Source organism: Panthera uncia, chromosome E3 (assembly GCF_023721935.1).
Source record: "Panthera uncia isolate 11264 chromosome E3, Puncia_PCG_1.0, whole genome shotgun sequence".
NCBI lineage: Eukaryota > Metazoa > Chordata > Mammalia > Carnivora > Felidae > Panthera > Panthera uncia.
This window is the reverse complement of record NC_064815.1, coordinates 25,512,708-25,538,466: the sequence shown is the minus strand read 5'-3', so window position 1 is coordinate 25,538,466 and position 25,759 is coordinate 25,512,708. Positions and strand designations below refer to the sequence as shown.

The window sequence follows — 25,759 nt, the reverse complement described above, 5'->3', positions numbered from 1 at the left end:
CTGCTGGGGGGGCGCAGCCTCAGCACCCCCTATGCCAGGAAGGGAAGGGGAGACAAGTCAGGCTCTGGAGCCTGCCAGGGGTGTGGTGGGGACAACAGTTGTGGGGAGGAGGGAATCCCCCCGGGATTTGGGGGTGGGAGACAGAAGGGATACACAAAGGCTATGCTGGTGGTCCCAGTCTTTGGCCACCCACAAGAGCCACTGGAGTCCCCAGGCCCACTCCCTCCACCGACCCCCATCACAAGACCCCAGAGGCCAGGCAGTTACAGCAGGTTTATTGTCAGCGACAGAGCACCGCGAAGCTCTCCCAGGGGGCCCAGGCAGTGGCCGCAGGGGAGCAGGTGGGGGTGGCCAGGAGCGAAGGGGATGCTGAGGTCGAGGCCTGGCCTCCTAGGATCCGTGTCCCCTCCCACCTCTCTGGGCCCAAGGAGCATCAGTCCAACAGGCAGGGGCCATCCTAGGGGTGGTTTCTGGCTAGATCTGTCCTGGGCAGGAGGGGTCCCCAGAGTCTGGGCCAGTAGCAGCGAGGGCTGCAGGGCCCGCGGGGAGCAGCCAAGCTTCACCGAGAAGCAGGAGCTCCCCAAGTCCCCTAGAGACTTGAGGTGGGTGACAATGGACCCCCTGCTGCCTGGTCCCTTCGGACTCACCCAGCCCAGGAGAGCCCTGAGCCTTGCTCCCCAGGGAGGGGGACTGAAGTGAAGAGCCAGAAGCACATGGGGGCGGGGGGCGGGGTCTCCAAGCACTGGTCAGGGGGCTCGGCAGGGAGTGTGGGGCAGGCCTCACGTCTGCAGCTCCAGGAGGCAGCTGGGCTCGGAAGGCGGTGAGCTGGCTGGGCTGGATCTGTGGGCCTCCTGGAGGTCCCGCAGCACCTGCAGCAGCTGGGCCAGTGGGTCCTCAGGGGCTGGAGGCAGATGCGGGATGGGGGCAAAGTGGGGCCAAAGGCCAGAGAGCCCCTGGGAGTGGGGCCCCGCCCATAGCAGCCCTGAAGGGAGCTCGGGCCCCTGCAAGAGTCCACACGGGGGGTGACCTACCTCCGCCAGGGCCTGTGAGCACAGAGCCCGTCTCTGTGCCCGCGCTCAGCTCCCGGTGCTTCTCCCTGCGGGGGAGGACAGAGTGAGGGCTCCCGGTGCCCTCGCCAGGAAGGCTGGGTGACCCCCCTGAGCTGGATGGGGTCCTGGGACTGGGGGGCTGACCCTTTCAGTCTGTGGGGAAGAAACAGAGGCCCAGGTCTTGGTCCCCTGGTCCCCTGGCACTTTTCCTCTTCCAGCGTCCTCTGGTCCTCCCCACTTCTAAAACGGGGCAGCTGGGGGGGGGGAGCGGGGGGCGGTGGTCATCAGAAGGCACCACTCCTGTTTCAGAGGGCCCTGGGGAAAGGGGCCAACTGGGGCCTGAAAGCCCCACTATTAACTGGCTGTGGAACCAGCTTCTTTCTTCTGGAAATAGGAAACTGACAATTCAAGCAGGGTTCCTAACCGGGGTCCACCAGACCTGGGCCACCCTGGGCCCTCTCAGGTACAGTCCTGTGAGTTTGCACAGAGGGAGAGTGGGCGGCCAAGTGGACCCCAGGCTTGAAGTTCCTTAGTTAGGAATTCGACTGGCTTGGCCCTTTGGATGGTCTCCCTGATCTGTTTTGGAAGAGAGGTGTCCCTGTGCTAAGATCTAACGGGGTCCTCTTCCTCAGATGCCTTCTAGGTCCTGCGGGGTCGGTCCAGGCCCTCACCTGCTCTGTTCATTGACTTATTCGACATTTACCGCGAGAGAATACATCTGCGTTGTTTCTGGCCACCAAGTGTCCAGTAATTGGTACCAGCAGCCATGGGAAGTGGGTACAGCAGGGCTGAGGACAGGCCACCGTTGTCAGTGGATCAGAGGTGCGGGTGAGGCAGGAGGTCTGGTGGTGTGGGTGGCAAGGAGGTGGGTGCAATGAGAAGGGTGGCCGAGGCGTTCCGGAGGTGGGAGAGGCTCTCCAGGCAGGGTGCTGTGATTGGGGCTATGAGCCCTGGTCCCGTGTTGGGACCACCCGAACACAAGGCTGCTTGGGTTCAAACCTTTGCCACTTCCTGGCTTAAATGGGGGTAACCGTGGGTCCCAGGAACAGAGCAGACAAGGTGGTGGCTTCATCCTGGAGGTGGAGGATGAGGTCCCTGAACAAGGGGGCCAGAGTAGGGGTGGAGAGGGAGCTGGTGACAGGGCCGCACCGGCAGAAAGGAGGTGGCTGCAGGGTGGCCTGGAGGCTACTGGTGATTGTGGCTCACAAGGGGGCAAGTGGTTCTAATCTGACCGCATGAGCTTTGAAGGGTTTTGAGGAAGAGAGTTAACCGCTGGAAACAAGGAAAAGTCATGAAGGAGCGAGGACTGTAGCCCCCCTCCCCCGGGGCCCGGGGACAGGAGTGTGGGAGAGAAAACCGCCCCCATTCCGCAGACTCGGGGAGGCAGTACTCTCAGGAAACACCGGGTTGCTTAAAAATATCGCCATGCTGGCCTCGTCCTCCAGAGCCTCTGAGTCAGTGGGGTAGGGTGCAGGCATCCCATTGGTTCCTGAGCTGGGGAGCTGGGGCCAGGGCTGGGAACCAGGGCATCACGGAGGTGGCTGAGGAACTCAGAGAGGTGCCCGAGGGCAACCCCTGAGCCCCGAGGGCACAACAGGAAGGCTGGACAGGCTGGGAGGCTGGGGCTTCCATGGACCTTTGCCCTAAGTGCCTCACGCCGCAGAGACCTATGTGTCCCTCCCCAGGTGTGGCCACCAAAGGCAGGCCCATGCCGGGCCTGATGCGAAGGGAGAGACCAGCCACACAGAGCAGCCCTGAGCCCGAGTCCCAACTCTGGGCCTCGCCTGGCACATTCTCTGGGGCTGCACGGGCCCCCTCACCGCAGTGTGGGCTCCACGCCCAGCAGGTGCCGGTAGATGAGCTGGGCCTCCAGGTCGTGATCGAGAGGGTCATTCCACTCCTGCAGGGTCACCCGCGACCGGGTCTTGTCACAGCCCAGATCTGGGGGCACATAGAGGGCACGGTGTGGGCAGGCCCTGTGAGAGCTTACGTCCAACTTCCTGGGAGTGCAGGTGGGGACACTGAGGCCGGGAGAGGGACAGGAGTGTGCTCGGGGGCCCCGGGAGGGCAGCAACTCATCCCTCGGATTCTGAGCCCTGGGACACAGGAAGGCAGAGCATGGGAGCTGCACAACCTTCTGGAAGGAAGAAGGGAGTGCCCTGGAACCGTAAGATCACGAGGAGGGAAGCTGAGGGGTTTGTGCCTTGGAATGAGCTGACCCTGCCACCTGCTGGCTTTACAACCTTGGCAGAGGTACCGGCCCTTGGTAAGCCTCAGTTTCCGCCTCCATAAAATGGGCTACCAGACCCTGCCACCTAGTGCCCTGGGGAGCCCCCCTCACCAATGACGAGGGTTGTCACCAAGAAGGTCAAAGCCAACGGCTCCAGGTCAGGCCAACCGACCAGCGACACCCTTGTAAAGACCCACCACTGCTCAGTCACACACGCGGGCCCGGGCTAGAGTGGGTGGGTCAGCTTCCGAGGGCCTCCGTGCCAGGCTCCAGGGGCCCGGCCTGGAGGCAGGGGGGCTCCAAGGGCTGAGGCTCTTCTGTGACTGGGGAGCAAGAATTTTGTGAAGCAGCTGGAGGTAAGGGAAGATCGTCACAGTTCCAGAACTGAGCTGTGCGACAGGGTAGCCACTAGCCACGCCTGGGGGGCTCCGTCAGTTGAGCATCCGACTTCGGCTCAAGTCACGATCTCGCGGTTTATGGGTTCGAGCCCCACATTGGGCTCTCTGCTGTCAGTGCAGCGCCTGCCTCAGATCCTCTGCCCCCCTCTCTCTGCCCCTCCCCTGCTCCCGCTCTCTCTCGGTTAAACATTAAAAAAATAGCAATACTAAAATAAAATTATATACGAGAAAACAAACTTAAAACTCAGTTCCCGGGCCACACTAGCCACATTTCAAGCCTAGACACACGCTCACGACCAGCACGTGCTCGGTACTGGGTAGCACAGACACATACCATTTCCGTCATCACCGGAAGTTCTAGCAGAGGCTCCTCCCGGCCAGCCCTCTAGTGCCCAGGGTCCCCCCGCCCACAGCTCCGGTACCCGACTGCGAACTCCGGGGCCCTCTCTTGCCCTCATCAGCAAGGAATTCCTAAAGCGTGTTCCTTGGAACCCTGGTTCTGCAAGAACCTCAGTCACTGGGCAAGAAAAGGCTTCCTGTCAAGTGAGTTAGGGAGCCCTGGGTCACAGGGTATTAGAAACGGGATCCCAACTGGGCTTCAGGCCACCTCAGGGCCTTCCGTGTTCCCTCGCGTGGCACACACACCACACAGCATTTCCCAAACCAGCCAGTCACGAACCCTCCTTGCCCGGAGCACCCGCAGGGGCCGGCCGGCCTCTGGCGAGTTCCCGCAGGCGCACAGGCGGCCCCCCAAGCCAGGCCAGCAAGCCAGGGCTCGAAGGCCCCGCGTGGATGGGTGCAGGGTAGGGGCCCGCGCCTCCTCTCCCACCTGACTTGTCCTTCTGGTGGCAACAGCTCCACTTGTCCCCGCGGAAGACGCCAGGGTGGTAGGAGCCGAGCAGGCCAGGGTTGCCGATGCTCACCTTCCGCAGCGCAGACAGCCACTGGTTCAGCTCGTTCACGCACTACAGGCGACACGGGGGGCGGCGGTCAGAGGTCACCCCCTCCGGGAAGCCCTCCCTCCCTGGCACTCCCAAGCACGTGGGCCAAAGCGCAAAGCGTGGGCTGGACCGTGGCCAGCACCGGCCCCCTCCGTTGTCCTTGGGGCAGCATACCCCCTGCCGACGATACGTGGTGGCCCTGCTGTCACTGTTTCACCCTGTGGCTTGGGACTGTCACTTCCCAGAACAAGCCAAACCCCTCCCACTTCAGCCTTCCTTCCTGATCCCTGCGTCCCCCCTACATGGTCCCTCCTTCACAGTGGCCCTGCTCAAATGCCACACGTCGGGGGTCCTCCCCCCACCGAAGCCTACGTCGTCCTATTTCCCTCCCTAAGTCTCCTTTGTGCTCTTGAAGGCACTGCCACCATTTGACATTTTAAATATTTATTTAACATCCATCTGCTCCCCTGGGACACGAGCTCCACCAGGGCAAGGCTGTGTTCCGCCTGCCGCTGAACCCCCACCGCTGAGAACAGCCGGGGACCTTGCACGTGCTCACCAGATATTTTTTAGATGAGTGAATGAGTTAATACGTGAAAAGACGAGAAGGCGGTTTGAGGTCACGCACTCGGGGCCACACACGTCCGTAAACGTGTGATTATTACATGTTGATACACACACACAAACACACAGGCGCCAACACACATACTCAGAAATCCAGTTTCCCGCAAACAGGTACAACACGAAGCTCCAAATCATGGGGACATACACGTCCAGACGCTGGGCCTCGCACAGACCTACATGTGGGCAACCGGACAGGCCCAGGGAAAGGCAGGCACGGCACCCCGAGTCTAGGACACAGACACACGAGACGCACACACACACACACGCCGGATCTCACACCCTGCTGGACCCGATGTGGCCGACAAAGGGGTAGGGGACTCCCTGGGGCCTCCGTGGAGCCGCCCCCCAGGTGGCCATTCCCACAGCGCCCCTCCCCTCCAGGGCCCTCCACGGCCCCCACCCTGCACTGCAGGTAGACCGTCTGGGGCTTGCCCGCATCGTCCTCGTAGATGAGCTGCATGACGTTCGAGCTGCCGAAGCTCTTCTCCTCCACCTTCTCCGCCGCCCGGATGTTGGCCGGCTTGATGAGGGCACTTTTCTGGAGTGGGTGGAGTGGGCAGACTCAGGGTCCCAGCCGGGCCCCCCCCCCCCATTTCCTAGTTCTGGGCCTTAGTCTCCCTTTCTGCAGCAGCGGGGGTTGGCGTAGAGGACCCAGCTCTGTGAGTGACCTCGGCCAGATGCAGTGCAGACAGATGGTGACCGATGCCTGGCCTCTCGAGGGTTCCCGGCGGCCCCGGGAGGTCTGAGCATGGGAAACATTGTCTGGAATCCCAGCATTCCCCAGGGCTGGAAGGTAGCACCTGCCAGAATCAGACCCTGTGCCTTTTCCCTTATGAATAATTCCCCAACTTGCCTTTACCTTGCCCAGCTCTAAGAGTCACAACCCACCTCCTGGCCCCTTCTCACTCCTGTCGTCATCCAATATGGTAAGACACAAACGGGATGATGGGGAGTTCTGCGCCTAACAGATCCACATCCCCGAGGGGCCCCCAAGCTGCCGAAACTCCGCCTGTGCCAGCGGCCCCCAGCCCCTCGTCTCTCCCGTCAGAGCTTGCCGGGGCCCTTAGCACACAAATAACCAGTCCCCGCGGCCCTCTGGAGAGCACCCACACCCTCCAGCCTGGCATCCAAGCCCACCAACCCCTGCTGGCCTCAGTGACGAGCAGCGAGTGGGGAAACCTGGAGGGGAGCCTTGAGGACACACATCTGAGCCATCTTGGGGCAGAGCCTCCCAAAGGGCAGAGGATGGAGGGGCACCCGGGTGGCTCAGTCGGTTAAGCATCTGACTCTTGATTTCGGCTCAGGTTATGATCCAGGGTTGTGGGATTGAGCCCTGCACAGGCTCCATGCTCACCGTGGAGCCTGCTTAAGATTCTTTCTCCCTCTGCCCCTCTCACATGTGCTGTCTCTAAAATAAAAAAAAAATTTTTTTTTTCTGTATTTTAAAAAATCAGGGGCAGGGCGCCTGGGTGGCTTGGTCAGTTAAGCGTCTGACTTCAGCTCAGGTCATGATCTCACGGTCCGTGAGTTCGAGCCCCGCATCGGGCTCTGTGCTGACAGCTCAGAGCCTGAAGCCTGTTTCAGATTCTGTGTCTCCCTCTCTCTCTGCCCCTCCCCTGTTCACGCTCTGTCTCTCTCTGTCTCAAAAATAAATAAACGTTAAAAAAAAAAATTAAAAAAAAAATCAGGGGCGCCTGGGTGGCTCAGTCAGTTCAGCGTCTGACCAGCTCAGGTCATGATCTCACGGTTCATGAGTTCGAGCCCCACGTCGGGCTCTGTGCTGACAGTTCAGAGCCTGGAGCCTGCCTCGGATTCTGTGTCTCTCTCTTGCTGCCCCTCCCCTGCTCATGCTCTGTCTCTCTCTCTCTCTCTCTCTCTCTCAGAAATACACATTAAAAAAAATTTTTTTTAATCAAAAAAAGAAAAGGGCAGAGGATGTGCTGCCTATTCTGGGGTACACCTGCTGGAGGGGAGACAGGAGGGGGGCAGACGGGGGTGGTGCTGCACAGGGGGATAGGCGGTATGTCCACAACAGGGCAGAGCTCAATGCTGAGCCCAGAGGGGGATGAGGGAAGGTCCTGCTGGGCTCTGCTGAGGCTGCAGAAAATGCTGAGGGGACTCAATGGCCAGGCAGCTGCTTAGAGTGGAATGCGCTGGAAAGCAAGAGGCCCAGGCTGAGGAGTCACCCAGGAAGCTCAGTTCCCCCATCGACTGCTCAGGGCTGGATTGGGCATCCCCGGAAGACTGTCCCCAGAGCCTGACTGACTGGGGGCCGGGTCGGCCCAGCTAGGCGTCAGCAGGTCTGCCCAAGAAGCATGCCCTCCGCCCCTCCTGGGAGAAAAGCACAGAGGGTCCAGCCCAGGGCCTTCAGTCATTCCACTGGCCAAGATCCCGCCCCGTGCAGGGCCCAGGCGCTGCACCTCAGAGCGACCATCTCCTCTACCCTCAACAGCTTGGCACATAGGGACCATCATCCTCAACTTGAAGGCCAAGGCAACAAGGCTCAGAGGGACTGAGACCCTTCCTAGAGCTGGAAACCAGGACTCCTCCCAGACCCTCTCTAATTCCTTGATTTCCCGGAAGCACCCCTCAGCCCCCCACCCAATTCATGCACCAGGAAGCCAGGACTGACACTGCAGCACTGTCCCCCCACCCCCAGCCCTTGGGGAAGAGAAGCTTCCCTCCGGTGAGTCTTAAGAGATACTGTGGCTGCCACCCAAACAGGGTCCTGCCCGGCTTTATTCTCTGATCCCAGTGGACCCTGGGATGGGCTCCAAGGGAGGGACAGGTGCCTCCAGGGTGCCCCCGCTTGCCCACCTCCTTCCTCACCCACCTTGGAGTTGGGCGTTTTGGCGAAGCTGAGGGCCTCGGTGGTGAGGGAAAAGTGGAGTTTCTTGAAGGAGGACATGAGGGGACCCTTGCCCTTGGTCCTGTGGATGAAGAGCGGCCCCTCCTTCACCGGCGGCGCCTGCAAGCTCAGCGCCCGCTGCAGGCCCAGCTCTGGCGGGCAAGGGAGGGAGGGCAAAATGTGAGCCGAGAGACCAAGCTGAAGCAGGGACTCGGGCAGAGCAAACATCGACAGCAGGCAGTGGGCAGGGCCTCGAGGGGCACAGGCGGCAGCAGGCCAGGCCATGGGGCAGGGAGCGGGGCAAACATGACCAAGAGGCCGCGGATGCAACCAGAGAGGCGCAGAGGCGGGTGGGGACCGGAGACACAGGGCGGGGCAGACGACACCTGGAAGCTGTGGGCGGGGCCGGAGGAGGATCCGGTGTGGGCGGGGCCACCAGCCGGGGGGCGGAGCAAACGCGTGTCTGGGGCGGTTGCGCGGGGCGCGGGGCTTCTCTCTCCGGGAGAGCTCACCCTCCTTCTCCTCGATGTCCACCAGCTTGGTGATGAAGTCCTTCAGCTGGGCCACGCCCTGGCGCACGGTGGGCTGCAGCGGCTCCATCCAAGCCTCCTTGGCTCTGGAAGCTGGCGTGTCCATGTTGCCCACGTTCTGAACCGCCTGAGGGGGGACAGCCGAGGGCCAGGCTCTGCTGGGTCAACGGCCCACCCCTGCAACCTCCCCCGCCCCACCACCAAATCTGTGCTACCCCCACTGTAGAAGCAGAGGTGGAGGCAGCACACGCACTGCTCACAGGCCCATTCCATCCCCACTGGGACTCGGCGCCGAGCACCCCATGGAGTCTGAAACCTTTCGGGACCCGACAGTCGAGGCTACTTGAGCCCAACCGGCTGGCCTTTCACAGCAAGTTTAATATCAGCCTGTTCCACTGGGTGTGACGACCCCAGCCTGGGAGTGAGTAGAGCTGGGGCTACAAGGCCCCCTATTCACACGCAGGCTACACGGCCTTGGGGAACCTCTTGCCCCTCGGAGACCCGTTTCCTCATCCACACGAGATCGGTGCCCGTGAAAACGCTTTGCAAACTATAAAGTGCGGTGCTACAGGTGTTCCTGGGGCCAGTGGGGGGCACACCGCTGTCCAGGCAAGGGCCCCCCCGGGCACCCAGTCGGGCATCTCGCCAGCGTCCACGGGCCCGCACCTTGGCCAGCAGGAGCAGGGTGCGGCTGGTGCGGGCGTCCGCGTGCCGCTCCCGCAGGTGGAAGAGCTTGGGCGCCATGATGGCGGGAGAGACGAAGCGCAGGCACAGGAAGCTGGTGACAGCGATGAATGGCACGTTCTAGGGGGTGCGGGAGAGCAGGGGCTGGACTCCCCGAGGCCGGGGCTCGGAACAGCCCGCTGGGTTTTGGTGCTGTCCCCGCCTCTCCCTCTCCCCACGACCCCGCCAGGCGCTTCGAAGCCCCCCCCCCCCCCCAACACCGCGCCTCCGGGCGCCACAGCTGCCCCCTTCCCCACCGCTTTCTTCCCTCCGCCCGGCCCCACCGGCAGAGGGCGCACCTCGTGCTGGGCGCTGGGGAAGCGCTCGCGCACGCGCCGGAAAAGCTGGCGGAAGGTGGCGCGGACCACGGCGGGGCATGCGCGAACGGAGCGACTGAGCGCGCTCAGCAGCGCCGCCAGGTGGGCGCGCAGCGTCTGCGCGCTCTGCTCCAGCACCTCGGCCTCTGTCTGCGGGCGGTGCAGCCCCGAGCACCTGCGTTGGCCCGCAGGGGACCCGCAAGAGAAGGTCGAGGTCAGCGCCCGTGCACACGGCTGCACAGGGGCTCCTGGAGACAGGCGCAGTAAGGCATCAGCGGAGACGGGGGCACACAGGCAACGCACAGGTGGGCAGAGCGATGAAAAGGTAGACCCAGACCCAGGCAGAAAGGGCCAAAAACATACATTTGCATAAAGGGCCTGACACCCCCACCCCCAGGGATCGCCCCCGGCCTCACCCTACGTCCTTGACTTCCACTTTGCTGGGGTCCAGCTCCACGTACTTCTTCTCCTCAAACACCTTGTCAATGATGGGGCCCAGGACGCCGTGCAGATACCGCATCCCAGCCACCTGGGGGCGGCGGTGAGTGGCGTTGGTCCTGTCTCCCACCTCCAGCTGCCTGCCATCTCCCTGCAGCTGACCTCCCAGCCACCCCCTACACCATCTGCCTGCTGTGTCTACTCAGGAGAGAGCGGGGCACACAATGGGGACGGCGCGACACACTGCTGCCACAGGATGGACGGATGAAGGCAATTCTTAGCCTTAAAGGGCCCTGGACACAGGAGACTGGAATCTAAGCTCCCACTCTGCTTCTTGGCCCTTCTGAAACTCCTCATCTATGAAACAAAGAGCACATATCACTCAACCTCACCTTCAGAAAAGACTCCATGGACTTCGAGGCCAGAGAGTTGCTCCGGAACAGGGTGTTAGCCTCACCTACAAGCAGAGGTTCTAGTGGGTAGGGGGGTTGAGAGAGGGACCAGGCTTTGGGGAGGACAGAGGACCTTGGGAGCCCCCAGCCCGCTGCCCCAACTCTGCCTTTTGCTCTTTCCTTTGCCCCCTAATCAGATCAGGCAGCTTCCTACAGGAAGACTTCCCAGATTTCTCCCCTCTCAGCACCTCTGGAGTCCTTGGCTCCTGGCTCCCCTCTCCACCACACCCTCAGACAGGCCACTCCCTCCCGGGCCTCACTGGTACGACCCAGCTCCAGCTGGAAGAGCAGGTCCAGAAAGTCTTTGGCCAGTCCCTGCCCCAGGAACAGTTTGAGCAGGTTGGTGGCCACATCCTGGCGGCATTCGGTGCTTGTTGTCTCCTCGATAAGTGCTATCAGCTGCCCTGGGCCCTGCAGGAGGCAGCAAGGAGAGGCAGGGTCAGAAGACGCACGGGGGAACCCAAACCCTTCACTCTGAGGGCCTGGGACCACCACGGGGAAGGGGGAGGGGTGCTTTCCCACAGAATGGCGAGGGGCCCTGGGCATTGGTTAATTCCTTACCATCCTGAGAACTGAGAGTTTTGCTCTTCAGAGCAGGTTTAGAAGGACAGGGAGAACAGGCCTGCTGTCCCTGGACCCTCCCACCTTCCCCCGGGGCCCCCTCACCTGGGTGCCCAGCTTCACCTCACGGCACAGCAGCTGCACCAGGGGCTGGTAGCAGCCGGAGGGCAGTACCGTCTCGTCCCGCAGCCGCACCTCCAGCTGCAAGGAGCCCAGGTTGCCCCTGGAACGGGCAGCCTGTGACCTCTCCACCAGGGACCCAGGCCACCTGGGCCGTGCCCCCTCCCGCACTGCCTCCATACTCCCCCCTGGGGCCTGCCCTCCACCTTGGTTCCCTGCACTGCACCCCTCCCACTTTTTCCCCAAGGTGCTCTCTGCTTGGAAAGCCCTTCCCGCCTCCAAACTCAGGGGAACGCCACCCATTTTCACCGCCTGGCTCCCTGTCACTTCTAGACGCCTTGAACTCTGCGCTTGACCCACGTGGACATGCGGGGCTCCCAGCTTTGAATCTGTAAACTCTCAGAGATCCGCTCCTCCACATACACAATCCCCAACTGTCATAACAACCTGCCAGGGGAAACTGAGGCTCGAGGGGATTAAGCAACTCGCCATAATGGATCTAACTACCAAGCTCCTCTGCTCAGACCCCTTCTGGGGAGGGTGCTGACCAAGGCTTAACCTCTCTAAGGCCCCCAGGTCCAGAAGCACAGGACAGTTCACTAAGTGATGCACTAGCACATGGCCTCATATACAGTAGAAGCCGCCAAAACGGCTCGTCCTATGGAAATGCCTGCTGCGGGGCTCAGCCCCTACCCTGCCCTGCCCCTGCCCCGCTGATGGTGGGGATGGGGGGTCTGGGGTCCTCTGCAGAGAGAGTGAACCATCCAAGGTGGGGGACACTGCTGATCCCCCACTTCCGGGCTGAGTGGTGAGCGAGGAGGCCAGAGGGCTTCCTCGAGGGGGTTGCCAGATTTACCAAAATAAAAACACAAGAAACCCAGTTAAATCTGAATATCTTTGGTAGAAGTCGGTCCCCAACATCGCACGGACATACTTACACTAAAAATTATTCATTGTTTGTCTGAAACTCAGCTTTAGGGGGACAGCTTGTATTTTATCTGGCAACCTTATTCCTGGAGAATTTGGGGGGAGAGTCAGAGCTCTGGGGACTCAAACTACGGTCTGAGGTCTGCAGAGAAACCCTTAAAGGGAAAGGGCTGAAGGCCTGTTCCAGAATCTGCCAGAAGGTGGAAAGCAGGAGACCGCCTTGGAGGACAGGCCTGAGTCCAAGGCTGTGAGAAGCCAGAGGTGGCAGGATAGGCCAGGATAACGGAGCCTGGGCCACCGGGCAAGCGCAGAAAGAAACCTGGAGCTGCGTCAGCCCCTCCCCCCACCACACGCAGCCCCGCCTATTGGAGCCACTGTCCGTGCCCCCCTGCCCTGGGGACCCCGAGCCCACCAGCCCCACCACCGAGCCCCAGGCACTCACTCTCCCCGCCGATTCTTGGACTGGTCGGGCTGCAGCCGGAACCAGCCCTCCTCCTTCTGGGCCGCGCACAGTTTCTGGACATTGAACACCACCTGGGGACAAGGCAGAGGCAGGGGGACCGCGCTGGGGCTGGGGCCCTCAGCGCTCTTCCTTGCCAAGGAATCTTCCTTTGGGGGAGTCCCTTCCGGGGGTCCCTGAGCACCAGTGGCTGGCCCAGGGGAGTGCCCCTTTGAAGCAGCAGCAGGGCGGGGTGGGGGAGGAGGGGAGGAGGGGAGAAGGGGGGTGGTGCTGGAATGGAGGCGGGGCAGGTGCAGCCAGAAGGGGCAGGGTGCTCACTTTGCCCAAGAAGTCATTCCTGCTGACGAGGTCCCAGTCCCAGGCTTCCACACACAGCGCCTCTGCGGCCCCCTCCTCCAACTCAAACTCAAACATCTCGTTCCAGCGTGGGTAGCGTGATTTCTTCACGATCTGCCCAAAACGGGGTGAGTAGGGGTGGGGTGACCCCAAGGGCCCCCCCCCCAAGGCCCAGCCACCCCAAACACCCCACGTGGGATCCCTGCAGGGGCCTTGCAGCGGGAGAGGGATAAACTTCCTGTTCAAACCCTCCCCAAACCGGGAGAAACTGGGGCTCAGAGTGGGTAAGGCACTTGTCCAAGGCCACACAGCAAAAAGGTAGCAGATGGCACTGAGAAGCCAGGACTCCACCCCCTTCCCCTCCCAGGGTTGCGCCCACCACCCCAGCTATTTGCTGGAGGTGAGGAAAGCCACGTGGGGAGCTGCTGGACTGTGCAGATGAACCCCACACTGGTTGTCTCGGCCCAGCCTGCAGGGGTCGGTGCCAGAAGGGCTGGGATCTGTTAACACCCTCACACAGGTCACCCCGCTTTCCCAAGCCTCTTCTGTGGGACCGTAGTCCCAGCCTGACCTCCCGGGTGATGAGGGCCCAGGCCAGACCCCGAGCCTGCCTGCCCCCTCCCCAGCCCCCTCACCGAGGTCTCCTGGGTCCGGCCGCTGTAGCGCACTCGGACAAAGGGGTCAGAGGCTCCATTCCGGTCCTTCGGGGCCAGGTCCCTGGGGAAAGTGGAGCATCCACTTGTCACGTGACCGTTGCGGGGGTCATCCGGGCCCACCGGGTAACTATGCACAGCGCCCCTCCCTTTTCTGGACCCTGATTCCCACAGCGTTCACCCCATGGGCCTCCGGGGGCACCCACACCAGACCAGGGATCCTCTGACTCGGCAGGACTAGCTGCTGCTCTGGGGACTGGGGGAGGCGAGCACATCCGTGGAACAGCCCGGGCTGTGCCGCCCCACCCCCAATCTGTTCCCAGGGCAGGACTGAGCTGGGGCCACCTCTCTGAGCCTCGGTTTCCTTGTCAGTGGAATGGAGAAGATCGCCCCAACAATTAAGATCACGGGCTTCTAGAAGGCCTGCCCCACAGGGCCAGGGGGGTTTCATGAGCAGCCCCGATAGGCCATCCTGCTCTGTCTCCACAGCTGGTCCTTTGCAAGGCCCAAGGGCGGTCAGGCGCCCCCGGCTCAGGACCCTTTGCGCCAAAACAACAAAGCCCATCCTTCTTCCATCTACTATAAATATTAGCTTCTGCTCTTTTTGGTATTTTCAGCTCAAAGCCTCTCATGCCTGGTTTTCTTTCTTCCTCAGAACCGTCTAATAGGAATCCCAGAGCTTGGCCTTGAGGACCTGCCCAGAAAGATGAGAAATGTTCTTTCTGCCTCTGCAGCAAAGGCGGCTTCGTAGGCCTCTCAGGACCCCAGCAGGGTCTGAGCTGGGGGCGGCGGGGGCCAAGGCCCCTCACACTTTACAGAGAGGTCTGGACAGACCACTCCTCCCACCCAGGCACCTGCTGAGTGGAGGCCAGGCTGGAGCCTCGGCCACCCACAAGTTTTCCATGTGTTTGTGGCTGTTCCACGTTCCAGCCCCAGGACAGAAAATAAAGCCCAGGGGAGCCACAGTCCTCATCTGCAGGAGAGAGATCTTCCTCCCAGGGAAGCCACCCACCCACATGGGGTTCCACTCCCCACCCTGCCGCCCCAGAGGCGAGCAAGGACCCTGTGGAGGTGGGCTGGAGCCAGAAAGGAAGGCGCTTCTCATGGAACGTGTGTGACTCACACTCAGGCCCGGACGGGAGGGGAGCCTGCAGCTAAAAATAGCGGGGGTGGGGGGGGGGAGGGGGAACCCTGTCACAGGTGACTCAGGCCCACCTTCCCACCCAAGCCTCCCTCCTGGAGAGAACCCCGCCCCTCCCATCTGGAGTTTTCCAGCAACTCCTTCCACCCCCCACCCCACTGAGGACCCCGCTACACATCCACGCCGTATCAGGTCAAGTTCATACTGGAGTCAAAGGCAGCAGAAGCCCAGTCTTAGCACTGGGCCTGCACGTTCAGAGTTTGGGGTCCCCTCTGTGATGCCCGAAGCTCCACCATTAGAACCTCACCCCTTTCCCCAAGAGACATAGCCTCCCGTGTGCGGTCACCCAGGAAACCTCTTCGGGTCCGAGGCCCTCCTCGTGGGAGGAGGTGCAGGGCCAGGACGTGGAGGGGGGGACGGCACACCGGGAGTCCTAGCCGGTGTCCCTAGCTGTGTGGGGCCCTCCGCCCCGCTCCCCCGCGCCTCCCGTCTCACCTGGCCTCCAGCACAGAGCAGCGCAGCAGCCGGCGGGCCCGGGGCCCCGGCACCACCTCCAGGCGCAGGTGGATCTCGCCCTGCACCTCCTCATCGGGATCGACCTCCGTCAGGTGCGCCCATCCGCTGAAACCTGTAGGGCTGGCGGCTCAGCCGGGGGCCTGGCCCTCTCCCTCAGCCCCGCCAGGCGCCACCCGGCCCCCTCTGCAGGCCCCTCGGGGTCCTCTCAAGCTCCGTGAGGCGGGGGCTCTTGTCCCCACTGACAGACGAGGAAACTGAGGCTCAGCAGCTGAGCAACAGCGCTTGGAAGAGGCTTGATGAGCATCCAAATCCGGTGACCCCTGTGTCCTTACTATTGTGTCACAAGGCATGTGACGGCTCTGACCCTGACTCAGTTTCTCCAACTTAAAACAATGGCTCTTGTCTAGGGCGGCTGGAGGAGGAACTAAGGCCAGACGGGGAAGCAGCAAGGGAACAGCATCACTTGGGCCACTGGACCCTGAGGGGCTGGTGGGGGCAGCGGGCAGGAAAGGCCTCCGGCCTGGCAGGGGCCAAGAGGCTCCATGAGTCAGCAAAGTCCCCCCCACCCCCGCATGCCTGCCCGGCCTCACAGACAGGAGCAGGTGCGTGCCGGGAAGGCCCCGGGAGAGTCCCAGGGACTCAGACAAGCAGAACCCGTACTGTCTGAGAGCTCCTGGCCTGAACCCTCCCTGGCAGATAGGGACCCAGCCCAGAGGAGGCCCCGGGTCACACAGTGAGGCTGGGGAAGAGCTGACCCTGGAAACAATGTCAGCATCCCGGCAGTCACCAAAGGGGCCCAGCCCAGCCACAGGCTGACCCCTCACAGGCTTAGGACACGGTGGCACTGGGGCCCAAGCTGGGGGGACTCCAGGGGTACGGAAAGAGCCAGCCCGATTGGGAGGAGGGGGCCTCTACACCTCAGCAATGGAGCATAGAAGAGGCCCTTCTTCTGCCCGCCGAGGCTTCAGATCCCACTGCTAGCAGCCCCCCTCGGCCCTAGGGGGGTGCGGTCCCAGCCAGGGGGCAGAATGGGGCCCAGGGCACAGAGGCCAGGGTGCCGGAGCTGGCCAGAGGCCCTTCTAGGGAGGGCAGACGTGGCTCTCCCTAGCACGGGCCCTGAAGCAGCCTAGAAGAAGCGTCTTTGAAATGGGGGAAGGCCAGGGACAAGCAGAGCAGTGGGGCAAGAGAGGAGGGAGGCCAGAGTGGGCCACAGGCTCCCTCCCGGGGGTCTTACCCTTAGGGTGAGCGGCCAGGGTGTCCCTGGTAAGGCAGACCTTCCCAATAACGTCGTCCCGGCTGGAGGATGAAGAGGGAACCAGAGCTGGGCAGGGCTCTGCAGGGGGCTCAGGACCCCCCTCCTGCCCAGTTCAGGGGCCCTGTGGGAAGCAGGGAGGCTGACACTCGTCACTCACAGGAGCCTACTGCCGCAGGACCCATGACCCTCCCGTAGGCCCTGCATTCTGGACCCTCTCGTGGGTATGTGCCCTGTTTCTGCGCACGGATGGACACGTGTGCCCACGCATCTGCCGAGCTCATGCTCTGTGGGTTCTCTAGCTCGCAGCCCCCACGCGTGGCCCAGCACACCCGTGCCTGTGTCCCCGCACACGCACATGTACGATGCGGTGTGAGCCCAGTGAACCCTCCGCCCCCACAGACACCCACACGCTCAAACCCCGATCCCTTCCAGACCCTTCTGGGCTCTCCCTCCCGCCAGGCTGTAAAGAGGATGCAAAGCGACCAGCAGTCCCAGCAGTGAAATGGGCAGGTGGTGGGGTCTGGGCCCCAGCCAAAGAGTGGGGGCCCACCCACCTGAGGGCATCCTCATCCATGACGTAGAAGGCCACCGCGTGGAAGGCGGGCGGCAGGTGCACCTGGTACTCCTCGCCCCAGAACGGGCACAGGGTCTTCCACACAGTGGCTGTCCTACAGGAGAGGACCCTCAGCACCTGTCTGGGCCCCCCGCAGGCCCCAGGCCACGGCAAGACGGGGCCGTGCGACCTAAGTCCACCTTTCCCCACATCTCCTTCCGCTCCCGGGAACAAGTGCTCTGCCAGTGGATGGTTTTCCTTGTCCTAGACCCTACTGCCTACCATTAATCATTCCTTCCTGACCTTCCTTGCTGCTCTGGGCAGGGCACAGGGCCGCATCCATCAGGCCATTTTCCATCTGGGGAAACTGAGACCACAGGTGGCCGGAGCTGGCCTCAGGTCCCATAACGGGGCAGTGGCAGAGCCGGGACCAGAAGCCCGGCCTCCTAGCCTCACCCTGGCTCCTGATGCTGAACAGACTTACTAAGGGTGGGAACAGGGGGATGGCCAAGTTGACCCTGGAGCTAGACAATCCTCCTGGGGGGGCCTGGGAGCCACGGTCCAGAGCCTGACCCAGAGAGGTCTTGCGTGGGCAGAGCCTCACCCAGCTCTGGCCAAACCCCCAGGGCAGTGCCCCTCAGCTCACGGGACTCAGCAGGGCATGTGGGGGTGGGGGTGGGGCAGAGCTGAAACCCCCAAGGACCCGGATGAAGGCTCAGGGCGTCACCTTCACCCCAACCGCTTCTCAGGTAACTTGAACTCTGGAGCCTCGGTTTCCCTGTCCGTCACAGAGACAACCAGAGCCATCCTGCCTGCCCCCTCTTGGTATCGTGGTTTGGAGGGAATGAGGCAAAAGACTTGAGGTCCTATTTGCAGTGGGGGGAAGAACCGCGAGTCTGTCAGCCATGGGCGCTCAGGTGGGCGGAACAGGGGGGCGGCTCTGGCCACGAAGTCCGGGACACGGAGGGCACGAGACCGCAAAGGCCCTGCCCAGAATCGTGGAGCCCTTCTGTCCACACCCAGGGGAAGTGGCCCTTCTGGGTACAGGCTGGGGCCCCCAGGCTGCAGCAGCCTTTCTGGGGTACAACCACTGTGGGAGTCTCTCAGGAAGCGGGAGCAAGGGCCGGGGAGGGCGAAGGAGCTCTGGCTTTGGGCTCCGCCAGATGTGGGTTCCAGTCCGAATCTGCCACCTCCTAGGTAGGTGACCCTGGGCAGGTTACTTAGTCTCTCTGAGCCTCCGGGCTCCTCATCTGCAAACGCGATTTAATAATATCACAGCCAGCTCGTTGTAAGTTTTCAAATGGGCTGCAAAAGGTGTAGCACAGGGCCCGGCAGACTGTACTCCGTAAATGACAGCTGCTGGTCCTAATCATCATCCTCTGTCCCTTTTGAGGGCTGTAAAGATTGTAAACGGGGCGCCTGGGTGGCTCGGTCCGTTAAGCGGCCGACTTCGGCTTAGGTTATGACCTCACGGTTCGTGAGTTCAAGCCCCACGTCGCGCCCTGTGCTGACAGCTCAGAGCCCGGAGCCTGCTTCGGAGCCTGTGTCTCTCTCTCTTTCTGCCCCTCCTCTGCTCACTCTCTGTCTCTCAAAAATAAATAAACGTTAAAAAAAATTTTAAAAAAAGGAGCAGAGTTGGTGAGAAGCCCTTGGATATAATCCCTAGATGGGCGTCAAGGTCAGTCATTAGCATGAGGAGTTATGGGTCAGGTCTTTCTCCCCTCCAAGCGGGTGTGTCAGGGCATTGGGGGTGGGGGCGGGGGACAGGGGATTAGATGCTCCAAGACCTCCCCCTTCTACCCCCCACCCCCACCCCCCCTCCTGATGATGGGCTCATTGTCCACCTTCACGATGCAGTAGGGGTCGCTGCTGCCGGTGCTGCAAGACAGAAGGCCAGGGAGGGGCGGACTGGCGTCCAGCTGCAGGCAGGGTGAGGGTAGGGGTTCCCAGCCCTCCCCTCGGTGACCCCAGGAGAAAGACAATCAAGTCTGAGGTACCAGGGCCCGGGCTGGTGCCTGAAGGCTCCTCAGGCCAAAACGTGTGCCCCGCCATCAGTGTGGGAGGCACCGAGGCTCCCCTGCCCAGATGCAGGGGAAGGGGAGAAACGGCTCACTGCCGCCCCTGCTCATGAATGGATGCCTCTTCCTGCCACCCTTTCCTCCCACCCCGCCCTGTAACGGTGCCCAAGGAACAGCCCCGGGCAAGCTGGAGAAACCCCTATTCTCAACACCCAAGTCAGCCGGTTTTCTCCTCTGAGCCCTTGAACCCTTACCCCTTGCTACTGCTGCTCCCCAGCCTGGACAGCAAGGCCCACCTCCCAGCCTCAGCCTCCCCCCAACCCCCCCCCCCCCCCTACCCCCCCAAGAGCCCTGCCCTGTCCCAGAGGCAGGAAGTAAGGTCTCCCCTTGGGTCCCACTGCCTACAAACTCTCCATCTTCTCTCCATCCCGGGACTGCTCGTGAGTACTGTCCTCAGCTGCCATCCCCACCTGACTACCTGAGTGCAGGGGCCACTTCTGCGTCCCCCCAGGGGCGAGGACAGGGGTCCCAGGAATGTTTCCTGGATACACGAATGAATGAACAAACGTAACAGTCTGCCCCCGAGCTCTCGGCCACCCGGGAAAGAAGGAAGGGGCAGACCAACCTGGGACTGCTCAGGCGCCCTGGTCTCCGTTGGTGGGGGATTCCTGGGGTGCTCTAGGCTTAGGGCTGGTCCCAGGCAAGTAAGGGGGTGAGGACTGTCTCCAGAAGTGCCTTTCAGGCCCAGTGTCCACTAAAAGGAAGTGTATTTGCTTGTTGGAGGTTGGGGAAATTCCAAGTCTTGCTTCCCTTCTCAGAAGGGGCCCTTCCTGCAGAGGAAGCCACGAGATGCAAACATCCCAAAGGTCCTCCTGATGCTGACCGGAAATGTCTGCCAAGACTCAGTTCCCCACACGGCACGGTGGGGCCACGACGGTGGCTCACGGCTGCCTCAGGCCCTGACCTTCGAAGAGGGTCAGCCGGTGGGAGAGGTTCAGTAAATGTTGGCACCGCCCTAGACGCCTTGCTCTTCTTCCTGTAACCCCTCTCCTTGTCCTTTAGGAGCCCCCTCCTCCAAAGAGCCCCTGGGGAACACTCCAGCTTGCATCCCACCACCCCAAAGCCAGGGGGCCCTAGGCCTCCAGCAATCAGGGCCCTGTGCACCCCAGGAGCTGGGCTGGGCGGCAGGGCCCCGGCAGCTGCACGCATGTTTGCACCAGGAACTCCGAAGGAGGGAGACATCGGTGTGGGCTGAGGCCTCTGGGGGGTGGACTCCCTCTACCCCGCCTCTGCCTTCACCCCTGGCACCCCTGTAGCCCAGCTCTGCCCACAGCGCAGTTCTCACTCAGCGAATGAATCTCTGAATGAAGAGTGAGGTCTGTGGCTTGTGTTACAGGCAAGGTTGCTGGAGGCCTGGAGGCTGGAACAGACCTACGTGCGCAGGGGCAGGGTGAGCTGGGTGGCTGGGTCACAGTGGGGCAGAGGGGCCGGTGTCAAGAGTTGGCTGAAGCCAGAGGCCCGACCACGATCCCTGGCCAGCTGCTGGGACCTGTGGCCCTGCCCAGTGCCTTCTGCCCTGATGAGGCCCCTGGGCTGGTCCCGTCTGACTTCTCCTTCCCCAGCCTGGCTACTTGCAGGGTCTCTATATTTAGGCCTTTGGCAGTTTCCAGGCTGTGGAAGGGGAAGGATCAGGGCAAGCCCTGAAATAGTTCTGGGCCCGTCCCCAGGGCCACTGGGCGTGGGAGCCAGTCACCAGTCATTATGAGACTTAGCTCCTGTCTGGCTGACCCAAGCACCCAAGGATGGGAGACGGTAGAGGGAAACACAACAGGAACAGGTGGGCTCTAAAAGCTGTCGGTGATGGGGAGCACAGCTGTGCTCTGTGCCCTTAAGAGAACGAAAAGCCCATGAGTGGAGGTGGCAGGGAGGCAGGCCGCGGCCGTGTGATGATGTCTCCCTCCTTAGAACAGTCTCAGTCAACATGGGCCACTATAAAGGTAGTGAGCTCCCCGTCCTCAGAGGTGTGCGAGTCCCGGCTGGAAGAGATGCTACTCAGGAGACAGGCTGATGAGGCACAGTGAGGCAGGCTCACCACCACCCCTGCCTCCAGCACTCAGTGCGGGGCCTCCAGTGATCTTCAAACCCCTGACATCCGGGAGCTAAATCATTTGCATGGCATTTGCAAGGCTCAGTCCCCACAGAGCCCCACAGCAGGCCTGAAACCTTGGTCCAGCCAGGATTCTTGGCTTGTCAGCAGCAGAAAGAGTGGGTTTCAATGCTGACTTCCCTACCCAAATGCTGTGTGGCCTTGGCAGGTGACTTGCACACCCTGAGCCTCAGTTTCCCCTTCTACAAATTGAGCATATCTACTTTATAGGACAAATAAAAGGATTAAATGGAAAGGTCCTCCACACCCCTTATTCCCCCCTACTGTGGACCAGGCGGCCCCAGAGCCCCAGGAAGGCCAAGATGAATGTGTCACGGTTCCTACCCTCACCCCCAGGCTGCCCAAGAAGCAGCAGCTGCCACCAAGGGCTTCATCCTAACTGCCCCCAAACCGCTGGAGGACACAAAACAGCCAATGAACAGCCCTGCCGGAGGGCACCAGGGAAAGCCAGAGCGCAAGTCTGAGAGGGGTCCTGAAGGATGACCAGGAGTTTTCTGGAGGACTCTGAAGGGGAGTGTTTGAAGGCAGAAGATCCTAAACGTGTGCAAAAGCAGGGCCGGGAAGAGCCCAACCATGAGAGGCTGGGGGGGGGGGGGGGGGGGCGGGGGGGGGGGGCACAGCTAGATTTAAGAGCCCGGTGACAGGTCAGAGCCACTAAGGGGAGGGCGGAGGAAAGGAGGTGAGGGGAGGTGAGTAGGGAGGGGGGCAGGGCAAGGAAAGAGATCCCGGAGGCAAACCAACAGGCCTCGGTGGCCACTCCCCCCGGGGAAGGAGACCCAAGGCCCCTCGGCTGTGCAGAGGCAGGGCTGGCCAGAGAAGCCGGCACCTTGGCTCCCTGGTAGACGCAGTCCAAGGCTTCACCACCCAGGGCTGGGGAAAGCCTATGGCCAGGCACTAGGGCCTGCGGGGATGGGGGGGGGGGGGGGGGGGGGGGGGGAAGGTGACAGACGGAGGGGATGCTCCTCCCGGCAGCCACCAGCCAGAGGAGGCCCAGCTGACCTAGTTACCAGTGCCAGCAAGGGGGGTGCTCAGAGGCTGGGCCCGGAGGCTAAGACCCTCCTCGGAGTTCGGTTGCCTGCTCTCCCCAGAGACCACAGGCTCAGCTCCCGCCCCACCTACAAGCTCAGAAACCCACCTGGAGATGGCCCTCACAGCCCCCTCCCTCACCCATTGCCATAGCAACTGCTGAGTCTGGCCTCGCCTGGCCCAGGGGGCCTTGAACTAGAACTGCTCAGGGCGCTGAGAGAGCGGGGGAAATTCACGGGGGCCAGGGGCCACTGCGCCTAGGGGAGAGATGCCCGCGCCCCAGCCTCCTGCACCCCTCCCCATTCGCATCCAGGTGCCTGCTGAGGAGCCGGGGTTGGGCAGAGGAGGGGTGTGGAGGGGGGCTCCCGACAGTAGACTTTGGACCCAATGCCGCCTCTGGGCTCCCCTTCCCCCACACCCTGCTCCAGGCAGCCAGCGCACCTGGAGCTTTGTGCTTAAGAGATTTTATTTTATTTTTTTAAGATTTCATTTTTAAGTGAACTCTACACCCAACCTGGGGCTAGAACTCACAATCCCGAGATCAAGAGTCACATGCTCTACTGACTGAGCCAGCCAGACACCCCTGTGCTTAAGGGATTCTGACCTCCAGTCTACAGAAGGGGAAACTGAGGCTTCAGAGATAAGATGCTGTCTAAGGCTGTATGCGAGGGAGGCAAGGATTGGATGGGGCAACTCATCTCTGGAACCTACTGAGAAAGGGGCTGGGACAAGGGGCCCCTAAAACCTCCTCAAATCTGGCCAGGGACCAGGGAAAGCCCTAGATGTTGGTGTTGGTTAGGAGCTCTGGCCCCAAGATGGTGCTCAGCCATTTGGAGCCAGCACTTCACGTCTCTGAGCCTCAGTTTCCTTATTTGTAAAATGGAACGATGAGAACGGCCTTGCTGGGCAGTTGTGAGGAGGTAAAGCCATCGCATGGCTCAGCCACCCCATCTTTGCACGGTACCGGCCTCCTGACCTACAGGTTCACCCTCCACGCCAGAGCGCAGCTGGAAGCCCCGGGACAGCCCCCCGCGCTGGGGGCGTGTTTCAGGTGCACACTCCCGGGTACTAAAGGTTTCGGAATTACTGAGGAAGACCCCTAGTTTCCAGGGGGCACCCCCACCCCCCCAGCCACACCCCCCGCAGTTCACTGAGGCATCTCCTAGCGAGGTCTCCCCCACGCTCAGCCCCTGTCCTGTTAAAGCTCTACCCTTCCTTTCTTGAGCCGCCGTTCGCTGTCTCCCTGCTAACTAAGGCCCCTTATAGACCCCCGTCCCCTCCCCAGTCCACAGCCCTTCCCTGTCACCCCCTGCCCGGCGCCTGCAACAAATCTTAACTGTCCCCATTTCCCTTCCAGTCCCCCACCGCGGCCACACTCGCCACACCCTCGCCGCTGCTCCACTTGTGGGCGGGCCGTGCGGACCCCAGAAAGGTCAGGCACAAGGGGCAGCGCCCCTCCCCAGAAAGTTGGGGCCCCCACCCGCGGCAGCGCTCACATGTCCTTGGCGGGCAGGTTCTTCCCCTCCACGATGCGGATGGACAGCGAGCTGCGCTTGGCCATCGCGGGTCCGCGACGCGGGATGCGGGTCCGGGAAAGCCGGACGCCAGGGTCGGGTGCAGCGGGCGGCCAGCGCGGGACTGGGCGCCGGGTGGGGGGCGGGCCGCGCCAGGCGCGGGAGGTAAGCGCGGGGGCGGGGGAATCGCTTCCACTTCATTCACCCCCGCCCCCGCCCCACGTGCGGGGGCCAGTGCTCCCGGGAGGGCCAATCGGCGGCGGGGGCTCCCCGGCGTGGGCGGGGCCGGCCCAGGCCGCCGCGCTCATTGGCTGCCTGGGGGGATGGGAGGGGCCTGCGCCGAGATCTGTTGCCCTGCTGGCTCGGGGGCGCCGTGGGGCTAGGGGGCGACGGTCGGCGCCGGGTGGCCCGTGCCACGGGTATGTGGGGGCGGCGGGCGTGGTCCCAATGCCAGTTCCCAGGTTCACCGGGGCAGTGGGCCCTAGTGTGTACTCAGAGGCGCGGGCAAGTGCGGGGACACGCGGGCAGGGGACGTGCGAGGAGGACAGCCCTGGCCACCGGAGCCTGACGCGTGGGAAGCGCTGCGTAGGTGTAAGATGAATGAATGAACAATCAGACGAACTTAGCAAACAATATGTGTGTTTATGTTAGAGCCACCTGGACACAGAAGGAGGCAGCCAGAGCCAGGGCAGTCCAGAGCTTTGGGGACAGTGTATTTGAGTCTGAAAGACCAGGATTCTTTTTGAGAACCTGTTTGTGAAGAGGGGGCTTTCTCAGTGATCACCTCACTTAACGCCTCCTCCCTCCCCCGAGGTGGGAACTTGGATGAGGAGCTCAGGTTTCCAGAATTGGCCCCTCGCGGTCTTTCTCCCAGATCTAGAGGTCACAGTCCTAGGACTGGCACAGCCATAACTGGCCCTGGGCATCTGTCCCCCCTCCCCCCCGCCCTCCCTGCTCCGAGGGCACCGTCTGAAACATCACTGCAGACTTGGATCCTAGACCCAGCTTCACCACTCCCTTGCTGGGTCACTCTGGGTGGCTTTCTGAACTGCCATGAGCTGGTTTCATTTCATCACCGGCAACAAGAGCGCAGTGACACCTGCCAAGGATGCCCAGGAAACACTATGTGTGGGTCCCTAGCACAGGTTCTATTTTCTCTTATCTTCTGTTTTCTTTTCCTATTTTGTTATTTGTACAACACACGCACACTTTACCAAGTTCAAAAGCCATTGGATATTTACAATGCTTTCCAATGCTTCCTTTAAAAAAAAAAAAAAAAAGAAAAAGAAAGAGAGTGCCTGGCTGGCTCAGTTGGTAGAGCATGTGACTCTTGGCCTGGAGGTTTTGAGTTCAAGCTCCACCTTGAGTGTAGAGATTGCTTTTTAAAAAAATGCTTTCAGGGGTGCTTAGGTGGCTCAGTTGGTAGAGCGTCTGCAGCTCAGGTCACAAGCTCACGGTTTGTGAGTTCGAGCCCCACATCGGGCTCTCTGCTGTCAGCGCAGAATCTGTTTCAGATCCTCTGTCTCCCTTATTCTCTGCCCTTCCCCCACTTGTTCTCTCTCTCTCTCTCTCTCTCTCTCTCTCCAAAATAAACATTAAAAAAAAATGTTAATGCTTTCAATGAAGAGTCAGTCTTTCTTCTCTCCCAGCCGCAAATCCCCTCCTCCAACGAATCCACATCCCTAATTCTTTGTACTGCTTACTGGAGACAGTATCTGTCACAATGATACAGCAGACATATATGGTTTTCTTTATTTTTTAAAATTTGTTTTTAGAGTTTACTATTGAGAGAGAGTGAGAGACAGCAAGAGCGCTGTGTGTGTGCGAGCCGGGGCGGTGGGGGGGGGGGGGGCAGAGAGAGAGGGAGACACAGAATCTGAAGCAGGCTCCAGGCTCTGAGCGGTCAGCACAGAGCCCGACACAGGGCTCGAACCCACGAACTGCGAGATCGTAACCTGAACT

The 25,759-nt window shown here is 61.5% G+C and overlaps 1 protein-coding gene across 1 annotated transcript; it reads right to left on the bottom strand.

Annotated features, from left to right (window-relative positions):
* Positions 1 to 255: 255 nt before the first annotated feature.
* RASA4B (RAS p21 protein activator 4B) lies at positions 256 to 24,013 on the bottom strand. Its single transcript, XM_049639235.1, has 21 exons — positions 23,780 to 24,013; positions 18,873 to 18,950; positions 17,074 to 17,187; positions 16,499 to 16,560; positions 15,244 to 15,376; positions 13,590 to 13,671; positions 12,937 to 13,068; positions 12,601 to 12,692; positions 11,217 to 11,334; positions 10,811 to 10,961; positions 10,491 to 10,555; positions 10,077 to 10,189; positions 9,643 to 9,835; positions 9,287 to 9,424; positions 8,603 to 8,747; positions 8,076 to 8,242; positions 5,643 to 5,780; positions 4,507 to 4,642; positions 2,870 to 2,990; positions 1,032 to 1,096; positions 256 to 901 (listed from the first exon to the last, which is right to left on the bottom strand). Exons 1-21 carry the CDS (start codon positions 23,842 to 23,844, stop codon positions 780 to 782), a joined length of 2,430 nt encoding a protein of 809 aa, XP_049495192.1. The 5' UTR covers positions 23,845 to 24,013; the 3' UTR covers positions 256 to 779.
* Between the last annotated feature and the right edge of the window lie 1,746 nt (positions 24,014 to 25,759).